A 19,883-nucleotide genomic window follows, 5' to 3' on the forward strand; every position below is an offset into this window, starting at 1 on the left:
GTCAGGGTCAGTGGGATTACCAAGACTAATGATCTTTCTGACCGGTTAGTGAGTGGTCTTTACGTCAGGGTTAGTGGGATTACTCAAGACTAATGACCGGATTACCAGTGGTCTTTAGACTAATGCATCTTACCAAGACTAATGACCGGGTTAGTGAGTGGTCTTTACGTCAGGGTCAGTGGGATTACCAAGACTAATGCATCTTTCCAAGACCGGGTTAGTGAGTGGTCTTTACGTCAGGGTCAGTGGGATTACCAAGACTAATGCATCTTTCTGACCGGGTTAGTGAGTGGCATCTTTCTGACCGGGTTAGTGAGTGGTCTTTACGTCAGGGTCAGTGGGATTACCAAGACTAATGCATCTTTCTGACCGGGTTAGTGAGTGGTCTTTACGTCAGGGTTAGTGGGATTACCAAGACTAATGACCTTTCTGACCGGGTTAGTGAGTGGTCTTTACGTCAGGGTTAGTGGGATTACCAAGACTAATGCATCTTTCTGACCGGGTTAGTGAGTGGTCTTTTTACCAAGACTAATGACCGGGTTAGTGAGTGGTCTTTACGTCAGGGTCAGTGGGATTACCAAGACTAATGCATCTTTCTGACCGGGTTAGTGAGTGGTCTTTACGTCAGGGTTAGTGGGATTACCAAGACTAATGACCGGGTTAGTGAGTGGTCTTTACGTCAGGGTCAGTGGGATTACCAAGACTAATGCATCTTTCTGACCGGGTTAGTGAGTGGTCTTTACGTCAGGGTTAGTGGGATTACCAAGACTAATGACCGGGTTAGTGAGTGGTCTTTACGTGGGTCAGTGGGATTACCAAGACTAATGCATCTTTCTGACCGGGTTAGTGAGTGGTCTTTACGTCAGTCAGTGGGATTACCAAGACTAATGCATCTTTCTGACCGGGTTAGTGAGTGGTCTTTAGGGGTCAGTGGGATTACCAAGACTAATGCATCTTTCTGACCGGGTTAGTGAGTGGTCTTTACGTCAGGGTCAGTGGGATTACCAAGACTAATGCATCTTTCGACCGGTTAGTGAGTGGTCTTTACCAGGGTTAGTGGGATTTTCCAAGACTAATGACCGGGTTAGTGAGTGGTCTTTACGTCAGGGTCAGTGGGATTACCAAGACTAATGCATCTTTCTGACGGGTTAGTGAGTGGTCTTTACGTCAGGGTCAGTGGGATTACCAAGACTAATGCATCTTTCTGACCGGGTTAGTGAGTGGTCTTTACGTCAGGGTCAGTGGGATTACCAAGACTAATGCATCTTTCTGACCGGGTTAGTGAGTGGTCTTTACGTCAGGGTTAGTGGGATTACCAAGACTAATGACCGGGTTAGTGAGTGGTCTTTACGTCAGGGTCAGTGGGATTACCAAGACTAATGCATCTTTCTGACCGGGTTAGTGAGTGGTCTTTACGTCAGGGTCAGTGGGATTACCAAGACTAATGCATCTTTCTGACCGGGTTAGTGAGTGGTCTTTACGTCAGGGTTAGTGGGATTACCAAGACTAATGACCGGGTTAGTGAGTGGTCTTTACGTCAGGGTCAGTGGGATTACCAAGACTAATGCATCTTTCTGACCGGGTTAGTGAGTGGTCTTTACGTCAGGGTCAGTGGGATTACCAAGACTAATGCATCTTTCTGACCGGGTTAGTGAGTGGTCTTTACGTCAGGGTTAGTGAGTGGATTACCAAGACTAATGACCGGGTTAGTGAGTGGTCTTTACGTCAGGGTCAGTGGGATTACCAAGACTAATGCATCTTTCTGACCGGGTTAGTGAGTGGTCTTTACGTCAGGGTCAGTGGGATTACCAAGACTAATGCATCTTTCTGACCGGGTTAGTGAGTGGTCTTTACGTCAGGGTTAGTGGGATTACCAAGACTAATGACCGGGTTAGTGAGTGGTCTTTACGTCAGGGTCAGTGGGATTACCAAGACTAATGCATCTTTCTGACCGGGTTAGTGAGTGGTCTTTACGTCAGGGTCAGTGGGATTACCAAGACTAATGCATCTTTCTGACCGGGTTAGTGAGTGGTCTTTACGTCAGGGTTAGTGGGATTACCAAGACTAATGACCGGGTTAATGGTCAGGGTCAGTGGGATTACCAAGACTAATGCATCTTTCTGACCGGGTTAGTGAGTGGTCTTTACGTCAGGGTCAGTGGGATTACCAAGACTAATGCATCTTTCTGACCGGGTTAGTGAGTGGTCTTTACGTCAGGGTCAGTGGGATTACCAAGACTAATGCATCTTTCTGACCGTGTTAGTGAGTGGTCTTTACGTCAGGGTCAGTGGGATTACCAAGACTAATGCATCTTTCTGACCGGGTTAGTGAGTGGTCTTTACGTCAGGGTCAGTGGGATTACCAAGACTAATGCATCTTTCTGACCGGATTAGTGAGTGGTCTTTACGTCACGGTCAGTGGGATTACCAAGACTAATGCATCTTTCTGACCGGGTCAGTGAGTGGTCTTTACGTCAGGGTCAGTGAGTGGTCTTTACGTCAGGGTTAGTGAGTGGTCTTTACGTCAGGGTCAGTGAGTGGTCTTTACGTCAGGGTCAGTGAGTGGTCTTTACGTCAGGGTCAGTGAGTGGTCTTTCCGACCGGGTCAGTGGGGAGGGTCTTTCCGACCGGGTCAGTGGGGAGGGTCTTTCCGACCGGGTCAGTGGGATTACCAAGACTAATGCAACTTTCTGACCGGGTCAGTGAGTCTTTACGTCAGGTCTGGTCTTTACGTCAGGGTCAGTGGGGGGGGGTCTTTACGGCCGGGTCAGTGGGGGGTCTTTCCGACCGGGTCAGTGGGGGGTCTTTCCGACAGGCTAAAGCATTTTAGGAAGGAGGTGCAGAGTCGTTGGAGACTAATGGAACCCTCTCTCCCCATCTCTCCTCTTTCTCTCATGTTATTTCAGATGTTCTCGTTCAATGACAGCCTGCGGGCGCCAGGTTCCCCATCCTCTGGGATCGGGTCCTTCCACTCCATACAAGTCTCCAGCTCCCCCCCACGTCCGGAGCCCCAGGCCCAGTCTCCACAGCCTCCTGCCCAGAGCCAGGCCCAGTATACACAGAGACAGGCCCAGTCTACACAGCCTCCTCCCCAGAGACAGGCCCAGTCTACACAGCTTCCTCCCCAGCAGCAACAGACCCAGCTCCTGCCCCCACAGCTGGCCAGGCCCTCCAGCCCCCCAGCGAAGGAGGACCCCCACAAGGCCACCGACATCCCCCCATGTCACCACGCCTTCTCACAAGGTGCCCCAAGTTCCCCGGCGGCAGGAGACTGCAACCCCTCGTCTGTGTGTGTAGAGAGTAGAGCTTCCCATCCGCAGCAGCAGCCCTCCCAAAATGGCAATGAGGATAGTGAGCAGGGTGAGGGATGGGGATCGAGGTGCAGGGAGGGGGGAGGGGGGGAGACGAGAGTGTTCCTCTCAGCTGATGTGTTTGAGGCGGAGCTTCTCCGAGCCAGGCAGAAGCCCCTGTTCCCATTGGCTAACACCCAGCTCCATGTCACAGAGGAGTTCATAGATGACGACCCCACTGAGATGTCGTTCTACGGTGGTGGGGCCGAGGCCTATTACGGCTATGAGGAGAAGTGGGGTCAGTATGGCTGTTATGGGGAGGGTGGTTATACAGAGGGTGGTGGTGGTGGTGGTGGGGACCTCACTAAAACCAGGGGTGTCAGTCTGGGTCTGGAGGACCTGAGCAGCAACACTAACCTCTTCTCTGACCACAGCGTTGTTGGTCGCTCCGAAACCAGCTCTCTGGTTAACAACAGGTCAGAGTGTAGTTCCCTTGACAACCTGGGGCTTAGTTCCGCAGGTGACTCCCGGTCTCTGGGCTTCGACGGGCCAGACTTCTCCTCCTCCCTCCGCCTCCCGGGCTCTGACAACCCGTCTGAGGCTAGCTCCATGGTTAACTTTCCGGCGTACTCAGTCCGCTCGGAGACTAGCTCGGCGGTGCAGTTCAGCGACCTATTGGAGCAACTGGAGCACCTCAGCTATCCTCCTACGACCACGGAGGGGTCGGCTAACGGCAGCGACGATTCTGACTCAGACTGGGGTTCAGACAGCGGCCTGCCCCCTGAGCAGAATCTGTTCTATAGCAATCCTCTAGCCGGAGGGCCAGGCGGGGTGGAGGGGTTCCTTCTGCAGTGTCATGACCTGCAGGCCCTAGCCCTGGGGGAGTCCTCTGGTGGACCCCCACATTAACATGTAGGCAGTCACTCTACTTACTTAGCTAACGTTACACAATATTATTGTGGTTTTGGCGACGATTTGAATATTCGCAGAACATTTTGAATCAGATTTGAATCTTTAATTTTTGTGATTGGGGAACGGCACCACTTCTGACTCATTTGATGCCTTTTTACGAGCCAGCCAGTCACATTTGACCTTTACTAGCCAGCCAGTGACATTTGACCTTTACTAGCCAGCCAGTCACATTTGACCTTTACTAGCCAGCCAGTCACATTTGACCTTTACTAGCCAGCCAGACACATTTGACCTTTACGAGCCAGCCAGTCACATTTGACCTTTACGAGCCAGCCAGTCACATTTGACCTTTACGAGCCAGCCAGTCACATTTGACCTTTACGAGCCAGCCAGACACATTTGACCTTTACTAGCCAGCCAGACACATTTGGCCTTTACTAGCCAGCCAGACACATTTGGCCTTTACTAGCCAGCCAGACACATTTGGCCTTTACTAGCCAGCCAGTCACATTTGGCCTTTACTAGCCAGCCAGTCACATTTGGCCTTTACTAGCCAGCCAGACACATTTGGCCTTTACTAGCCAGCCAGACACATTTGGCCTTTACTAGCCAGCCAGACACATTTGGCCTTTACTAGCCAGCCAGACACATTTGGCCTTTACTAGCCAGCCAGTCACATTTGACCTTTACTAGCCAGCCAGACACATTTGGCCTTTACTAGCCAGCCAGACACATTTGGCCTTTACTAGCCAGCCAGACACATTTGGCCTTTACTAGCCAGCCAGACACATTTGGCCTTTACTAGCCAGCCAGTCACATTTGACCTTTACTAGCCAGCCAGACACATTTGGCCTTTACTAGCCAGCCAGACACATTTGGCCTTTACTAGCCAGCCAGACACATTTGGCCTTTACTAGCCAGCCAGACACATTTGGCCTGTTTTAAACAGATCAATTGTAGCACTTACCCAGACATCCTACCTACTAATGACTGTTCTCCCTCTAGCTCTGCTTTTGGGTGCTGGCCATGCTTGTGTTATTGAAACAAGATATTTTAAGACTCTTTTTATGCCTCCATAACAGTGGTCTGGCATTACAGCCATCAGCTCACGTTGCATCGCACGGCTCAGTAACAGTAAGAGCACAATACTGAAGTCCTAAGTGGTCGAGTGCAGGGATAGAACGAATATAATATTGCTTGCCTATGTGGCTTTACTTAATAACTGGAGAGTTATTTGATGGGATACGGTTGCTGTTATATCCCCCTGGCATACAACAATTGCTCTGAAGTTGTTTGTGGTTTTGAATCTGTCGGTACCATTATGGTGACTCTATTCTTTGTCCGCTCTTCCATACCACTACGCTACACAGTCTTTGACCGTGCGTTGCATTTAGCCTTTATGTCTCAGCTCTAGTGTTAGGCACTTTGCATTTAGCCTTTATCTCACAGCTCTATAGTGTTTGTCACAGCTCTATAGTGTTAGGCACTTTGCATTTAGCCTTTATCTCACAGCTCTATAGTGTTTGTCACAGCTCTATAGTGTTAGGCACTTTGCATTTAGCCTTTGTCACAGCTCTATAGTGTTTGTCACAGCTCTATAGTGTTAGGCACTTTGCATTTAGCCTTTATGTCTCAGCTCTATAGTGTTAGGCACTTTGCATTTAGCCTTTATGTCACAGCTCTATAGTGTTTGTCACAGCTCTATAGTGCTAGGCACTTTGCATTTAGCCTTTATGTCTCAGCTCTATAGTGTTAGGCACTTTGCATTTAGCCTTTATGTCACAGCTCTATAGTGTTTGTCACAGCTCTATAGTGCTAGGCACTTTGCATTTAGCCTTTATGTCTCAGCTCTATAGTGTTTGTCACAGCTCTAGTGTTAGGCACTTTGCATTTAGCCTTTGTGTCACAGCTCTATAGTGTTAGGCACTTTGCATTTAGCCTTTATGTCACAGCTCTATAGTGTTAGGCACTTTGCATTTAGCCTTTGTCACAGCTCTGTAGTGTTAGGCACTTTGCATTTAGCATTTATGTCACAGCTCTGTAGTGCTAGGCACTTTGCATTTAGCCTTTATCACACAGCTCTATAGTGTTAGGCACTTTGCATTTAGCCTTTATGTCTCAGCTCTATAGTGTTAGGCACTTTGCATTTAGCCTTTATGTCTCAGCTCTGTAGTGTTAGGCACTTTGCATTTCAAATCCTTAATATTTTACTTTTTCTTTAAAGGAAAATATTTCTTATGTTTTCAAGACATGTGTTTTGCTTATTCAGAATAAGACGTAAAAATGTATTGCGACGTGAATGTTGGGAGGAGAATATTTCTCCAGATAATTAGTATTGATTGTCTGTCATTCTGAAGAATATATTAGTTCACCGTTGTTGAGGTTCAATGCATGGATGCAGGTTTAGACTTAATTCAGCTTTGATTTTAAATATATCATTTTAAATATAATCGATTTTGATTCAGGGGGATTCAGACTATAGCCGTCTCTGTGTTCTTTGTCTAAATTTAACACCCCTGAAAGTAAATTAGATTTTTAATTTTAACAACACTTTTCATAATTTATAGTATAGTATTTTACTTTAAAACATTTTTTTTTTAAATAGTAGGCAACCATATGTGATTGTCACATGCTTTTTGTGAATCTGAGATGATTATTTGTGTCATACCACTCAGATCTCAGGGGTAGTAATGAAATCGATGCTGTTCCTTCATTAGTGTAACACAGTCTCGTAAATCCTTCATTGGCGTAACACAGTCCAGTAGTATGTCAGTGTATTCTCTGGCAGAGGTTATACAGGCCTCGGGGACTGTTATAACGTACAGATATATAGCACACTGCTGCTAAAGATAGAAATTCAACATTGTTTGCATCCCAAATGACACCCTAATCCCTACATAGTGCACTACTTTTGATCAGAGCCCTATGGCACCCTATTCCCTACATAGTGCACTACTTTTGACCAGAGCCCTATGGCACCCTATTCCCTACATAGTGCACTACTTTTGACCAGAGCCCTCCTATAAAGGCACTACAATGTGCGTTTTTTATAGAGCCTTTATATCATGCTACTACTGTCTTGGAAGATTTTGTTCCATTGAGACATCTGCTGGTCTATAATAACCTGGACTTTCCTGTCCGTTAGTGAGTAACGGAGTAACGCACAGCCCCAGTCTGGGGTTCATGTAAGGTACTGGGTTAACAGAGTATTAGGCTATATCGTTCTGTCGTTCTGCCCCTGAACAAGGCAGTTAACCCACTTCCTAGGCCGTCATATCGCAGAGGTTTTTTTTTTAACGTCCTGTTGAGATTTATTAAGAAAAGACGTAGACGACTGAAACTGGGACACAAGCACATTGTAGATTTGAGTCGGGTATAGATTGCAGTTTAAAGAATGCAGGCAGTGTTCTGCTGAGGCAATGTTATACACACCACAGCCAACAACGTGAATGTACTGTTAACAAACCCATGTAACAAAATATAACGTTTCTCCTTCAGTAATAACAGTAGCTTGTATGCCAATAGATTACGAACTGTTTTAGATGTCTTTTAAATGTACTATAAGCGAAGATGGAAGCCCTCTGTAAACAGTAAGAAGCATTTATACCTGGTTTATATTCCTTCAGTGGAAATCATGGGGAATCAATGAAGTTCTTAACAGTGTCACCATATCATTGTACAGGAAGTGATTTTTTTTTTAAAACTCCTTGTATCTGTTACTTTCATCTGATGGTTTAATGTAAACATGTTGCGTGAGATTTTATACACAGTCTATAATTTACATTTACATTTAAGTCATTTAGCAGACGCTCTTATCCAGAGCGACTTACAACTTGGTGCGTTCACCTTATGACATCCAGTGGAACAGCCACTTTACAATAGTGCATCTAAATCTTTTAAGGGGGGTGAGAAGGATTACTTTATCCTATCCTAGGTATTCCTTAAAGAGGTGGGGTTTCAGGTGTCTCCGGAAGGTGGTGATTGACTCCGCTGTCCTGGCGTCGTGAGGGAGTTTGTTCCACCATTGGGGGGCCAGAGCAGCGAACAGTTTTGACTGGGCTGAGCGGGAATGACTTCCTGTAGCTGCGTCTGAGGCACTTCAAGACAATAACACTTAACAGCCGCAGGAAACAAGGGACATTCATCACTTTGGTCCTTAATCTTGTCACTTTTTTTTATATAACCTGCCATTTTGAGATTCATTTTAGCAGTTCATTTTTTCTTTTATTTCTTCTATAATATCATTTGATGAATGAACGGCTATACAGCTGTAGCCATTGGGTCCAGTCCAGTGACGTATTGTGGCGTTGACATCCAAGCCACAGTGATGTGTTGGGTTTCTGCTCGGGTCGGAGTAGGGAACCGTGTGGAGAAACAATTGAGTAGGTGCCATGGTAAATAAAGTCCTGTTGAACCGACGTAGAGTTTGAGTCCCAAACGGGCACCCTATTCCCTACTTAGTGTACAGTGGGCCTTGGTTAAAAAGTAGTGCACTTACATGGGGAATAGGGTGCCTGTTTTGGGGGGGGCGTAACCATAGAAACGGAGTCAGCTGGAGTGTTTCTCTACTTTGTTATGAGGAGGAAATTACATCCTCAATCTAAACTCCCCGAGTCCCATTTTTTTTTTTTTTTTTCCTGTCATTTGAAGCAGCTCGCTTTAATCCCAAAAGGCCTCTGACTTGGCGTTCTGCAACGCAAACTGTTCTGTTTTCAGTGCGTTTTTAGAAACGCAAATCTATTTGGATTTGTCATCTGTAAACACAGTAGAGTCTGCTCACTCTGAAGGTTATTCAAATGAAAAAAAAAGAAGTCATTTAGCAGACGCTCTAATCCAGAGTGATTTGGGGTTTAAGTGCTTTGCTCAAGGGCACATTGACAGATACATTTTTTTTTTTTAATTATTTTTTTTAGAATTCACGTCGTCGGCTTGGCGACGCTAAACCAGCTGTGGTCTATGGACTTTTGTCTGTACTGTTTTGACTAATGTTGCTCAATTCCTTACGCCTTTTATTGTTTGCCTCATTCACTTAATATGTATTCATATAATGGACCGCTGATGCCTAGAGGTGAATTTGAAGATGCTTTTTAAAATATTTAGCTGATTTTTCTACATGAATGTCAAAATGGGGTTTGGGGGGAGAGTATATTTGAGTGATTTCTACATGATTGTTAAAATGGGGGTGGTGGGCGTATTCTACATGCGTTTATGAATGTGAGAAGGGCGTTGGGGACTGGGTACATTTTGTATTTCTTTAAACCACTTGGCGATCAAGAAAACCAACTAATATTTTAGCTGTTGAGTAAAACTACGCTACGCTATACATATTTTCTAAAACTCTACAACCCAGGTTCTCATTGTCATTTTGGTCGAATGCCCCCCTTCGTAAAAGGGTTCATAGAAGTGTGCTTGCGGAGCCTCGCTCTCTACCATCACAAGTGAGTCAAACAGCAGTCTGAGCCTCCTGGAGAGGGTCGGGTCAAAGTTCAAATACCCAGAAAACACACACACAAAAAAAAAGAATGCACAGATGGAGACCTTTGACCTGCGGTTGTTGACCTCTGTTAGAACATTCGGTCTTTGATTCGTGGCCTGCAGATCCCCGCCCCACACCCCCCACACCTCTCTTGAATCAAGTGCATGGTGTACTAAGAGACAATTATTCACCTAGCTTTTGATCTACTGTAGCTTGCAACTTACAATGGCATCAAATAATGCAACTTGCATTTATTTCTTAATCAACATGTATGGTTACTGATTCTAAACTAAGTGTACTCTTACGGTTTTGTATGTTTCTCCTCTTAAGAATAAAGGAATCACTTTTTGGGTATCTTTTATTTTATTTTTTTTAAATGTCAGATGTAGAATTTATTTGAGACATTTTGTTGATTTACTTTAAATCAAGGAAGCAGAGAATCATGTGCAGAAGAGGTTTTGATGATCAATTCTGTGGCTTTGGAATTTGAATAGTCCTCTACTGAACTTGACAGCCATCAACTGGATTATTCATTTTCTTTTCATGTTAGTGGATATTGTTATATTGCATAAACGGATGGTCCCGACAACAAAGTGTTGATTCAATACTGTTTAAACTGATGGATTTTTAGCTACAGCTAAAACCTGCCTATTCATCCCACTAAGACTCGTTGACACTTCACCTTGTCCAGGAGTGGAGGTGGAATGCTAGAAGTGGCGTCTGCACGCGAGAGGCTTTAGAGAGATGAATTTGGATGGACCAATTCACCTTGTCCTCGCTCCACCTAACCCTACCTCAAACCCTCTAACCCTCAAGCAGCTACCCTGAACCCTCAAATGTTGCAGTGTTTAGTTCGACACCAGCGCTGTGGACCTCACACTCAGGGAGGGGGGCGAACCGCTAGTGTTTACCTGGTCCGGTACACCTTAGAGAAGTATACCACAATCTCAATAGGTCCCTCTGGTTATTAGGTCAAAAAAATACATTAGTAACAGTATCTAGTTTGGGGGGAGACTATTTGATCTTTTAATTCTATATCCTTTCGGAAATTGCTACCATTTGTAATGTTACATGTCACTATTATTCCTATGGTTTTGTGTAACCACGGTGCCTGGCCAGAGCATGTCGTTTAGGATTAGGGCTTCATCTGGGGCTTATAATGCAGGAGCTGTCTGCTTTGTTTAGAATTAGAGAATACAAACACATGTTCCTTATTTTAATCTAGGCCGTGTTCCAAGTGGCCCCCTATTCCCTATATAGTGCACTACTGTTTACCCAGAGCCCTAGGGCTGCTCCTCAAATACTACATTCCACAGCCTGTGCACATGCTCCCTGTTTAGACAGGCTCTCTGCCAAGTCATTCCACACAGCAAACCCCATCTCCCCCCTTCCTGTGACAGGACTGTCAGTCTCCACTCCCCCCTTCCTGTGACAGGACTGTCCGTCTCCACTTCCTGTGACAGGACTGTCCGTCTCCACTTCCTGTGACAGGACTGTCCGTCTCCACTTCCTGTGACAGGACTGTCCGTCTCCACTTCCTGTGACAGGACTGTCCGTCTCCACTTCCTGTGACAGGACTGTCCGTCTCCACTTCCTGTGACAGGACTGTCCCCCACTTCCTGTGACAGGACTGTCCGTCTCCACTCCCAGGACTGTCCGTTCCACTTCCTGTGACAGGACTGTCCGTCTCCACTTCCTGTGACAGGACTGTCCGTCTCCACTTCCTGTGACAGGACTGTCCGTCTCCACTTCCTGTGACAGGACTGTCCGTCTCCACTTCCTGTGACAGGACTGTCCGTCTCCACTTCCTGTGACAGGACTGTCCGTCTCCACTTCCTGTGACAGGACTGTCCGTCTCCACTTCCTGTGACAGGACTGTCCGTCTCCACTTCCTGTGACAGGACTGTCCGTCTCCACTTCCTGTGACAGGACTGTCAGTCTCCACTTCCTGTGACAGGACTGTCCGTCTCCACTTCCTGTGACAGGACTTCCTGTGACTGGACCTGTGACCCCCCCCCCCCCACACACACACACACACACTCCTCTCCATCTGTAGAGACTTTAGACCAGGGATCATCAACTAGATTCAGCTGCGGGCTGATTTATATATTTTTTCTTGAGTGGATGGTCAGGGGCTGGAACATAATTACAAATAAGTGGTGGACTGAAGTTGACCTCAAGAAGTCCAAACATGTCTCACCAAAACAGTCATTTCAAACCTTGTTTACATTAGTATACGATCACGTCTCTCTGTGTGTGTGGGAATATTTGAATACAGATTTCCAAAATGAAAATCCCTTGTAGCTGATTTCCTGGTGTTGTACAGTCTGTTATGTGCAACTGTAAAACCACCCGTGGACCGCCAGTTAAACCCTGCTGTGGACTGTTCTATCTCCCGTCCTGTGTAGAGGGACTGCAGGTTGTGCTATCCATCTCCCGTCCTGTGTAGAGGGACTGCAGGTTGTGCTATCCATCTCCCGTCCTGTGTAGAGGGACTGCAGGTTGTGCTATCCATCTCCCGTCCTGTGTAGAGGGACTGCAGGTTGTGCTATCCATCTCCCGTCCTGTGTAGAGGGACTGCAGGTTGTGCTATCCATCTCCCGTCCTGTGTAGAGGGACTGCAGGTTGTGCTATCCATCTCCCGTCCTGTGTAGAGGGACTGCAGGTTGTGCTATCCATCTCCCGTCCTGTGTAGAGGGACTGCAGGTTGTGCTATCCATCTCCCGTTCTGTGTAGAGGGACTGCAGGTTGTGCTATCTATCCATCTCCCCGTCCTGTGTAGAGGACTGCAGGTTGTGCTATCCATCTCCAGTCGCCGCCCGTCCTGTGTAGAGGGACTGCAGGTTGTGCTATCCATCTCCTCAGTCGCCGCCCGTCCTGTGTAGAGGGACTGCAGGTTGTGCTATCCATCTCCCGTCCTGTGTAGAGGGACTGCAGGTTGTGCTATCTATCTCCCGTCCTGTGTAGAGGGACTGCAGGTTGTGCTATCTATCTATCTATCCATCTCAGTCGCCGCCCGTTCTGTGTAGAGGGACTGCAGGTTGTGCTATCCATCTCCCGTTCTGTGTAGAGGGACTGCAGGTTGTGCTATCTATCTCCCGTTCTGTGTAGAGGGACTGCAGGTTGTGCTATCTATCCATCTCCTCAGTCGCCGCCCGTTCTGTGTAGAGGGACTGCAGGTTGTGCTATCTATCCATCTATCTCAGTCGCCGCCCGTTCTGTGTAGAGGGACTGCAGGTTGTGCTATCTATCTATCTATCTATCTCCTCAGTCGCCGCCCGTCCTGTGTTGTGCCCCGTGGGGCTGTAAAACAGTTCAACTATAAACCACCGCCTGTCTACCAGGCCGCCGCCGGGCTGTTCCGAGCCGTGTCTACCAGGCCGCCGCCGGGCTGTTCCGAGCCGTGACTCTGGGAACTGTTTCCAGATCGGAGAGGAATCCTTTTTTTTCTCTCTCTTCTTCCTGGTCTGTCGTTCTGTTTCTCTTCTGTGAGAAATGGGAGAACAGCTCTGACTTCCTGTGGCTCTGTCAGGAAGAGTTACACCAAAACGTCTAGCTGGTGTGGAGTTTGATTCTCTCCACTTCCTCCAATAGGGAATCTTCACACCGCAGACTCCTCCAATAGGGAGTCTTCACACCGCAGACTCCTCCAATAGGGAATCTTCACACCGCAGACTCCTCCAATAGGGAATCTTCACACCGCAGACTCTGGGTCCTTCCCAAATGGCACCCTATTCCATGCACTACTTTTAACTGGGGCCCATGGGGAATAGGGTGCCATTTTGGGAAGCAGCTTCAGTTCTCCAATGTAATTAGCTTCATATAAGAGCTGGTGATAAATCATTCTAGTGGACTGCAGCTCTGAAAACAATGGCTGGAGAGAAAAAATGTGGGAGCCATTATTTTTCTCTATTCATGTTAAACTGTGTGTGTGTGTGTGTGTGTGTGTGTGTGTGAGAGAGAGAGGGGCTTGTGTGAGAGAGAGAGGGGCTTGTGTGTGAGAGAGAGAGGGCTTGTGTGAGAGAGAGAGAGAGGGCTTGTGTGAGAGAGAGAGAGAGGGCTTGTGTGAGAGAGAGAGAGAGGGCTTGTGTGAGAGAGAGAGAGAGGGCTTGTGTGAGAGAGAGAGAGAGGGCTTGTGTGAGAGAGAGAGAGAGGGCTTGTGTGAGAGGGCTTGTGTGAGAGAGAGAGAGGGCTTGTGTGAGAGAGAGAGAGGGCTTGTGTGAGAGAGAGAGGGCTTGTGTGAGAGAGAGAGAGGGCTTGTGTGTGAGAGAGAGGGCTTGTGTGTGAGAGAGAGAGGGCTTGTGTGTGAGAGAGGGGCTTGTGTGTGAGAGAGAGAGAGGGCTTGTGTGTGAGAGAGAGAGAGGGCTTGTGTGTGAGAGAGAGGGGCTTGTGTGTGAGAGAGGGGCTTGTGTGTGAGAGAGAGGGCTTGTGTGTGTGAGAGAGGGGCTTGTGTGTGAGAGAGAGGGCTTGTGTGTGAGAGAGAGGGCTTGTGTGTGAGAGAGAGGGCTTGTGTGTGAGAGAGAGGGCTTGTGTGTGAGAGAGAGGGCTTGTGTGTGAGAGAGAGGGCTTGTGTGTGAGAGAGGGGCTGTGTGAGAGAGAGGGCTTGTGTGTGAGAGAGAGGGCTTGTGTGAGAGAGAGAGGGAGAGGGCTTGTGTGAGAGAGAGAGGGCTTGTGTGAGAGAGAGGGCTTGTGTGAGAGAGAGAGGGCTTGTGTGAGAGAGAGAGGGCTTGTGTGAGAGAGAGGGCTTGTGTGTGTTGTGTGAGAGAGAGGGGCTTGTGTGTGTGAGAGAGAGGGCTTGTGTGAGAGAGAGGGCTTGTGTGAGAGAGGGCTTGTGTGTGTGAGAGAGGGCTTGTGTGTGTTGTGTGAGAGAGAGGGCTTGTGTGAGAGAGAGGGCTTGTGTGTGTGAGGGCTTGTGTGAGAGGAGGGCTTGTGTGTGTGAGAGAGGGCTTGTGTGAGAGAGGGCTTGTGTGTGTGGCTTGTGTGTGAGAGAGGGCTTGTGTGTGTGAGAGAGGGCTTGTGTGTGTGAGAGAGGGCTTGTGTGTGAGAGAGAGGGCTTGTGCGTGAGAGAGAGGGCTTGTGCGTGAGAGAGAGGGCTTGTGCGTGAGAGAGAGGGCTTGTGCGTGAGAGAGAGGGCTTGTGCGTGAGAGAGAGGGCTTGTGCGTGAGAGAGAGGGGCTTGTGCGTGAGAGAGAGGGCTTGTGCGTGAGAGAGAGGGCTTGTGCGTGAGAGAGAGGGCTTGTGCGTGAGAGAGAGGGCTTGAGAGAGAGGCTTGTGAGAGAGAGGGCTTGTGTGAGAGAGAGGGCTTGTGCGTGAGAGAGGGCTTGTGCGTGTGTGAGAGGGGGGCGCGTGCGTGAGAGAGGTGGCGCGCGTGCGTGAGAGAGGTGGCGCGCGTGCGTGAGAGAGGTGGCGCGCGTGCGTGAGAGAGGTGGCGCGCGTGCGTGAGAGAGAGGGGGCGCGCGAGAGAGAGGGGGGCGCGCGAGAGAGGGGAGGGGGGCGTGCGTGTGAGAGGGGGCGCGTGTGTGAGAGAGCATATAGAGAGCATATTGTCATATAGTTAACAGCCTGTTTCTATTGAAGGACACAGGACATTGTCATATAGTTAACAGCCTGTTTATGGTTCTGTCTAACGGGATAATACAGTTTGGATGAGCAATAATAACTTTTTATTAGCATATTTAATCTTTAAAAAAAAAAAAGTTTTATTCAAGTAGGTCCAAATATATTCTCAACTCTGTACCTATTTCCTGAATGAAGTGGCCTTTCCCCTCTTCTGTGATTTCCTGTTGTTGCCTGGATATTCCTCCCACCTTTTTCCAAAGCAGAGACTTGTACAGTATAGAGCAGATCCCTCCTGTTCCCCTAAGCACCTCTCTCCCTGCTGCCTCCTGTGGGATTCATTTAGAAATATACAAGATTATTTTCATGTCATGTTAGGATGTGTTGTTTTCACTCATGCTGTGTGTGTGTAGATGTTTTTGTTTTTTTGTTTGGGATAACAGAGGAGAGACGATGTGGTACTCCTTAAGTGTTGTCTGTCTCATTCGTGGGTTTGATATATTTACTACATGATCAAAAGTATGTAGACATCTGCTCGTCGAACAGCTCCTTCTAAAATCAGGGGCATTAATATGAGGTTGGTCCCCCCTTTGCTGCTATAACAGCCTCTACTCTTCTGGGAAGGCTTTCCACTAGATGTTGGAACATTGCTGCTATAACAGCCTCTACTCTTCTGGGAAGGCTTTCCACTAGATGTTGGAACATTGCTGCTATAACAGCCTCTACTCTTCTGGGAAGGCTTTCCACTAGATGTTGGAACATTGCTGCTATAACAGCCTCTACTCTTCTGGGAAGGCTTTCCACTAGATGTTGGAACATTGCTGCTATAACAGCCTCCACTCTTCTGGGAAGGCTTTCCACTAAATGTTGGAACATTGCTGCTATAACAGCCTCTACTCTTCTGGGAAGGCTTTCCACTAAATGTTGGAACATTGCTGCTATAACAGCCTCTACTCTTCTGGGAAGGCTTTCCACTAGATGTTGGAACATTGCTGCTATAACACCCTCCACTCTTCTGGGAAGGCTTTCCACTAGACGTTGGATCATTGCTGCGGGGACTTGCTTCCATTCAGCCACAAGAGTATTAGTGAGGTCGGGCACTGATGTTGGACGATTAGGCCTGGCTTGCAGTCGGCGTTCCAATTTATCCCAAAGGTCTTCGATGGGGTTGAGGTCAGGGCTCTGTGCAGGCCAGTCAAGTCCTTCCACACCGATCTCGACAAACCATTTCTGTATGGACCTTGCTTTGTGTACGGGAGCATTGTCATGCTGAAACAGGAAAGGACCTTCAAGATCTTCCTTCACTGGAACTAAGGGGCCTAGCCCGAACCATGAAAAACAGCCCCAGACCATTATTTTTCCTCCACCAAACTTTACAGTTGGCACTATGTATTGGGCCAGGTAGCGTTGTCCTGGCATCCGCCAAACGCAGATTAATCCGTCGGACTGCCAGATGGTGAAGCATGATCCATCCCTCCAGAGTCCAATGGTGGTGAACTTTACAGAGACTCTAGCCCACACTTGACATTTACCCATGGTGATCTTAGGCTTGTGTGCAGCTGCTCGGCCATGGAAACCCATTTCATGAAGCTCCTGACAAACGGTTCTTGTGCTGCCGTTGCTTCCAGAGGCAGTTTGGAACTCGGTAGTGGAGGGTTACAACAGAGGACAGATGGTTTTCACGCGCTACGCCCTTCAGCTCTTGGCGGTCCCGTTTTGTGCCTCCCCCCAGGCCAGACGGATGTGCAGTAGATAACCCCCCCCTGTGGCCTACCACTTCGCGGCTGAGTCGTTGTTGCTCCTAGACTTTTTTTTTCACTTCACAGTAACAGTGGCATTGTATGTTGAAAGACACTGAGCTGTTCAGTATAAGGCCATTCTACTGCCAATGTTTTTATCTGGAGATTGCATGGTTGTGTGTTCGATTCTTACCTCTCAGCAACTGAAATAGCTGAATCCACTAATTTGAATGGGTGTCCACATGCTTCTCTCTGTGTGTGTGCAGCAGAGATGGAATATGAATTCAATCATTTTGAATTTGTATAGACACACGTTTTGAAATGTAATTCATAGTTTGACTTGTTGTTGTTGCTCTTTCCCCTCTCCCAGGGTCCTCTATGGACAGCCCCCAGCTCTCCCCGTTCAACTCCAAGAGCTCTCCCCTCTGCCTGTCCCCCTCCTTCCAGATGTCTACGCTGAGTCTCCCGGGGGCAGGCCAGGCCCCCTCGCCCCTACAGAGCCCCATCCTGAGTGAGGTGGGCACCAACAGGCTAGAGGAGGAGGAGGAGGGCAGGAGGAAGGTACACTGCCTGCCTCTATTGATCTGTCAATTGATTAATCAACCTGTCATTCCATCACATTTTTTAAAATATTTTTTTATATGGTGATTGGGTGTGAATTTTTGTTAAATCATAATTGTAAGAGATAACAGACTGTCCTTTCCTCTTAAAATAAATAGATTTTAAATCGTCTCGAGTTCCATAAACATTGTTTTTGAAGGCCTGTACTTTGCAATTTGCGCACAATAATGTTGCATGAAATTTTATCAGGGCCAAATTCACTTTATTTTAATCTTCATGAGCTACATTTTCCATAAAGCTGTTTTGATTATTGGCTGAATACTGTGTGTATCCAGTGTTGACATGACCTGATGGTCTCATTCCTCAGCGATATCCCACCGACAAGGCCTACTTCATTGCCAAAGAGATTCTAACCACAGAGAGGACCTACCTGAAAGACCTAGAAGTCATCACAGTGGTGAGCGATACACGCAGTGTGTGTGTGTGTGTGTGTGTGTGTGTGTGTGTGTGTGTGTGTGTGTGTGTTTCATCTATGGCTGTGTACTGTATTATGTTTTTTTTTTTTACTGCGGTAGCCTGTTCCCAGATCAGTTTGTGAAGTCTCTCTCCGTAAGAATATGCTGCACAACACAAACAGATCTGGAACAAGGCTTGTGTTTTTAATGCTAAAAATCTGTCCTTTTGTTCTCTTCTGCCGTCAGTGGTTCCGCAGCGCGGTGATCAAAGAGAACGCCATGCCAGAGGGGCTGATGACCCTGCTGTTCTCCAACATCGACCCCATTTACGAGTTCCACCGGGGGTTCCTCAAGGAGATCGACCAGAGACTGGCTTTATGGTCAGTGCTGCTCTCCTCACATGTATCTACATATGTAAAACATTAGACTAATCTACATATATAACACATGAGACTAATCTACATATATAACACATGAGACTAATCTACATATATAACACATTAGACTAATCTACATATATAACACGAGACTAATCTACATATATAACACATGAGACTAATCTACGTATATAACACATGAGACTAATCTACGTATATAACACATGAGACTAATCTACGTATATAACACATGAGACTAATCTACATATATAACACATGAGACTAATCTACGTATATAACACATGAGACTAATCTACGTATATAACACATGAGACTAATCTACGGAGACTAATCTACGTATATAACACATGAGACTAATCTACGTATATAACACATGAGACTAATCTACGTATATAACACATGAGACTAATCTACATATATGAGACTAATCTACATATATAACACATGAGACTAATCTACATATATAACACATGAGACTAATCTACATATATAACACATGAGACTAATCTACATATATAACACATGAGACTAATCTACATATATAACACATGAGACTAATCTACATATATAACACATGAGACTAATCTACGTATATAACACATTAGACTAATCTACGTATATAACACATGAGACTAATCTACGTATATAACACATTAGACTAATCTACGTATATAACACATTAGACTAATCTACATATATAACACATGAGACTAATCGACATATATAACACAGACTAATCGACATATATAAAACAGACTAATCTACATATATAACACAGACTAATTCTGACTAATCTACATATATAACACAGACTAATCTACATATATAACACAGACTAATCTATATAACAGACTAATTCTGTGGTAATCTACATATATAACACATGACTAATCTACATATATAAAACAGACTAATATAACAGACTAATCTACATATATATAAAACAGACTAATCTACATATATAAAACAGACTAATCTACATATATAAAACAGACTAATCTACATATATAAAACAGACTAATCTACATATATAAAACAGACTAATCTACATATATAAAACTGACTAATCTACATATATAAAACAGACTAATCTACATATATAACACAGACTAATCTACATATATAACACAGACTAATTCTGTGGTAATCTACATATATAAAACAGACTAATCGACATATATAAAACAGACTAATCTACATATATAAAACAGACTAATCTACATATATAAAACAGACTAATCTACATATGTAAAACATTAGACTAATGCTGTGGTAATCTACATATATAAAACAGACTAATCTACATATATAAAACAGACTAATCTACATATATAACACATGAGACTAATCTACGTATATAACACATGAGACTAATCTACGTATATAACACATGAGACTAATCTACGTATATAACACATTAGACTAATCTACGTATATAACACATTAGACTAATCTACGTATATAACACATGAGACTAATCTACGTATATAACACATGA

At 46.0% G+C, this 19,883-nt stretch overlaps 1 protein-coding gene across 5 annotated transcripts in view; it reads left to right on the forward strand.

The window, feature by feature from the left end:
- farp2 (FERM, RhoGEF and pleckstrin domain protein 2) overlaps positions 1–19,883 on the forward strand; it is a 114,382-nt gene that overhangs the window by 53,654 nt on the left and 40,845 nt on the right. For 3 of the 5 annotated variants that reach the window (XM_065009334.1, XM_065009336.1, XM_065009335.1), the window contains exons 13-16: positions 2,906–3,359; positions 17,342–17,532; positions 17,900–17,989; positions 18,234–18,367. In XM_065009334.1, coding sequence (XP_064865406.1) covers positions 2,906–3,359; positions 17,342–17,532; positions 17,900–17,989; positions 18,234–18,367 — 869 coding nt within the window. The remainder of the gene's footprint in view (positions 1–2,905; positions 3,360–17,341; positions 17,533–17,899; positions 17,990–18,233; positions 18,368–19,883) is intronic. The other 2 variants (XM_065009337.1, XM_065009338.1) reach the window with 2 other exon arrangements.

Source organism: Oncorhynchus nerka, linkage group LG24 (assembly GCF_034236695.1).
Source record: "Oncorhynchus nerka isolate Pitt River linkage group LG24, Oner_Uvic_2.0, whole genome shotgun sequence".
Classification (NCBI taxonomy): Eukaryota; Metazoa; Chordata; class Actinopteri; order Salmoniformes; family Salmonidae; genus Oncorhynchus; species Oncorhynchus nerka.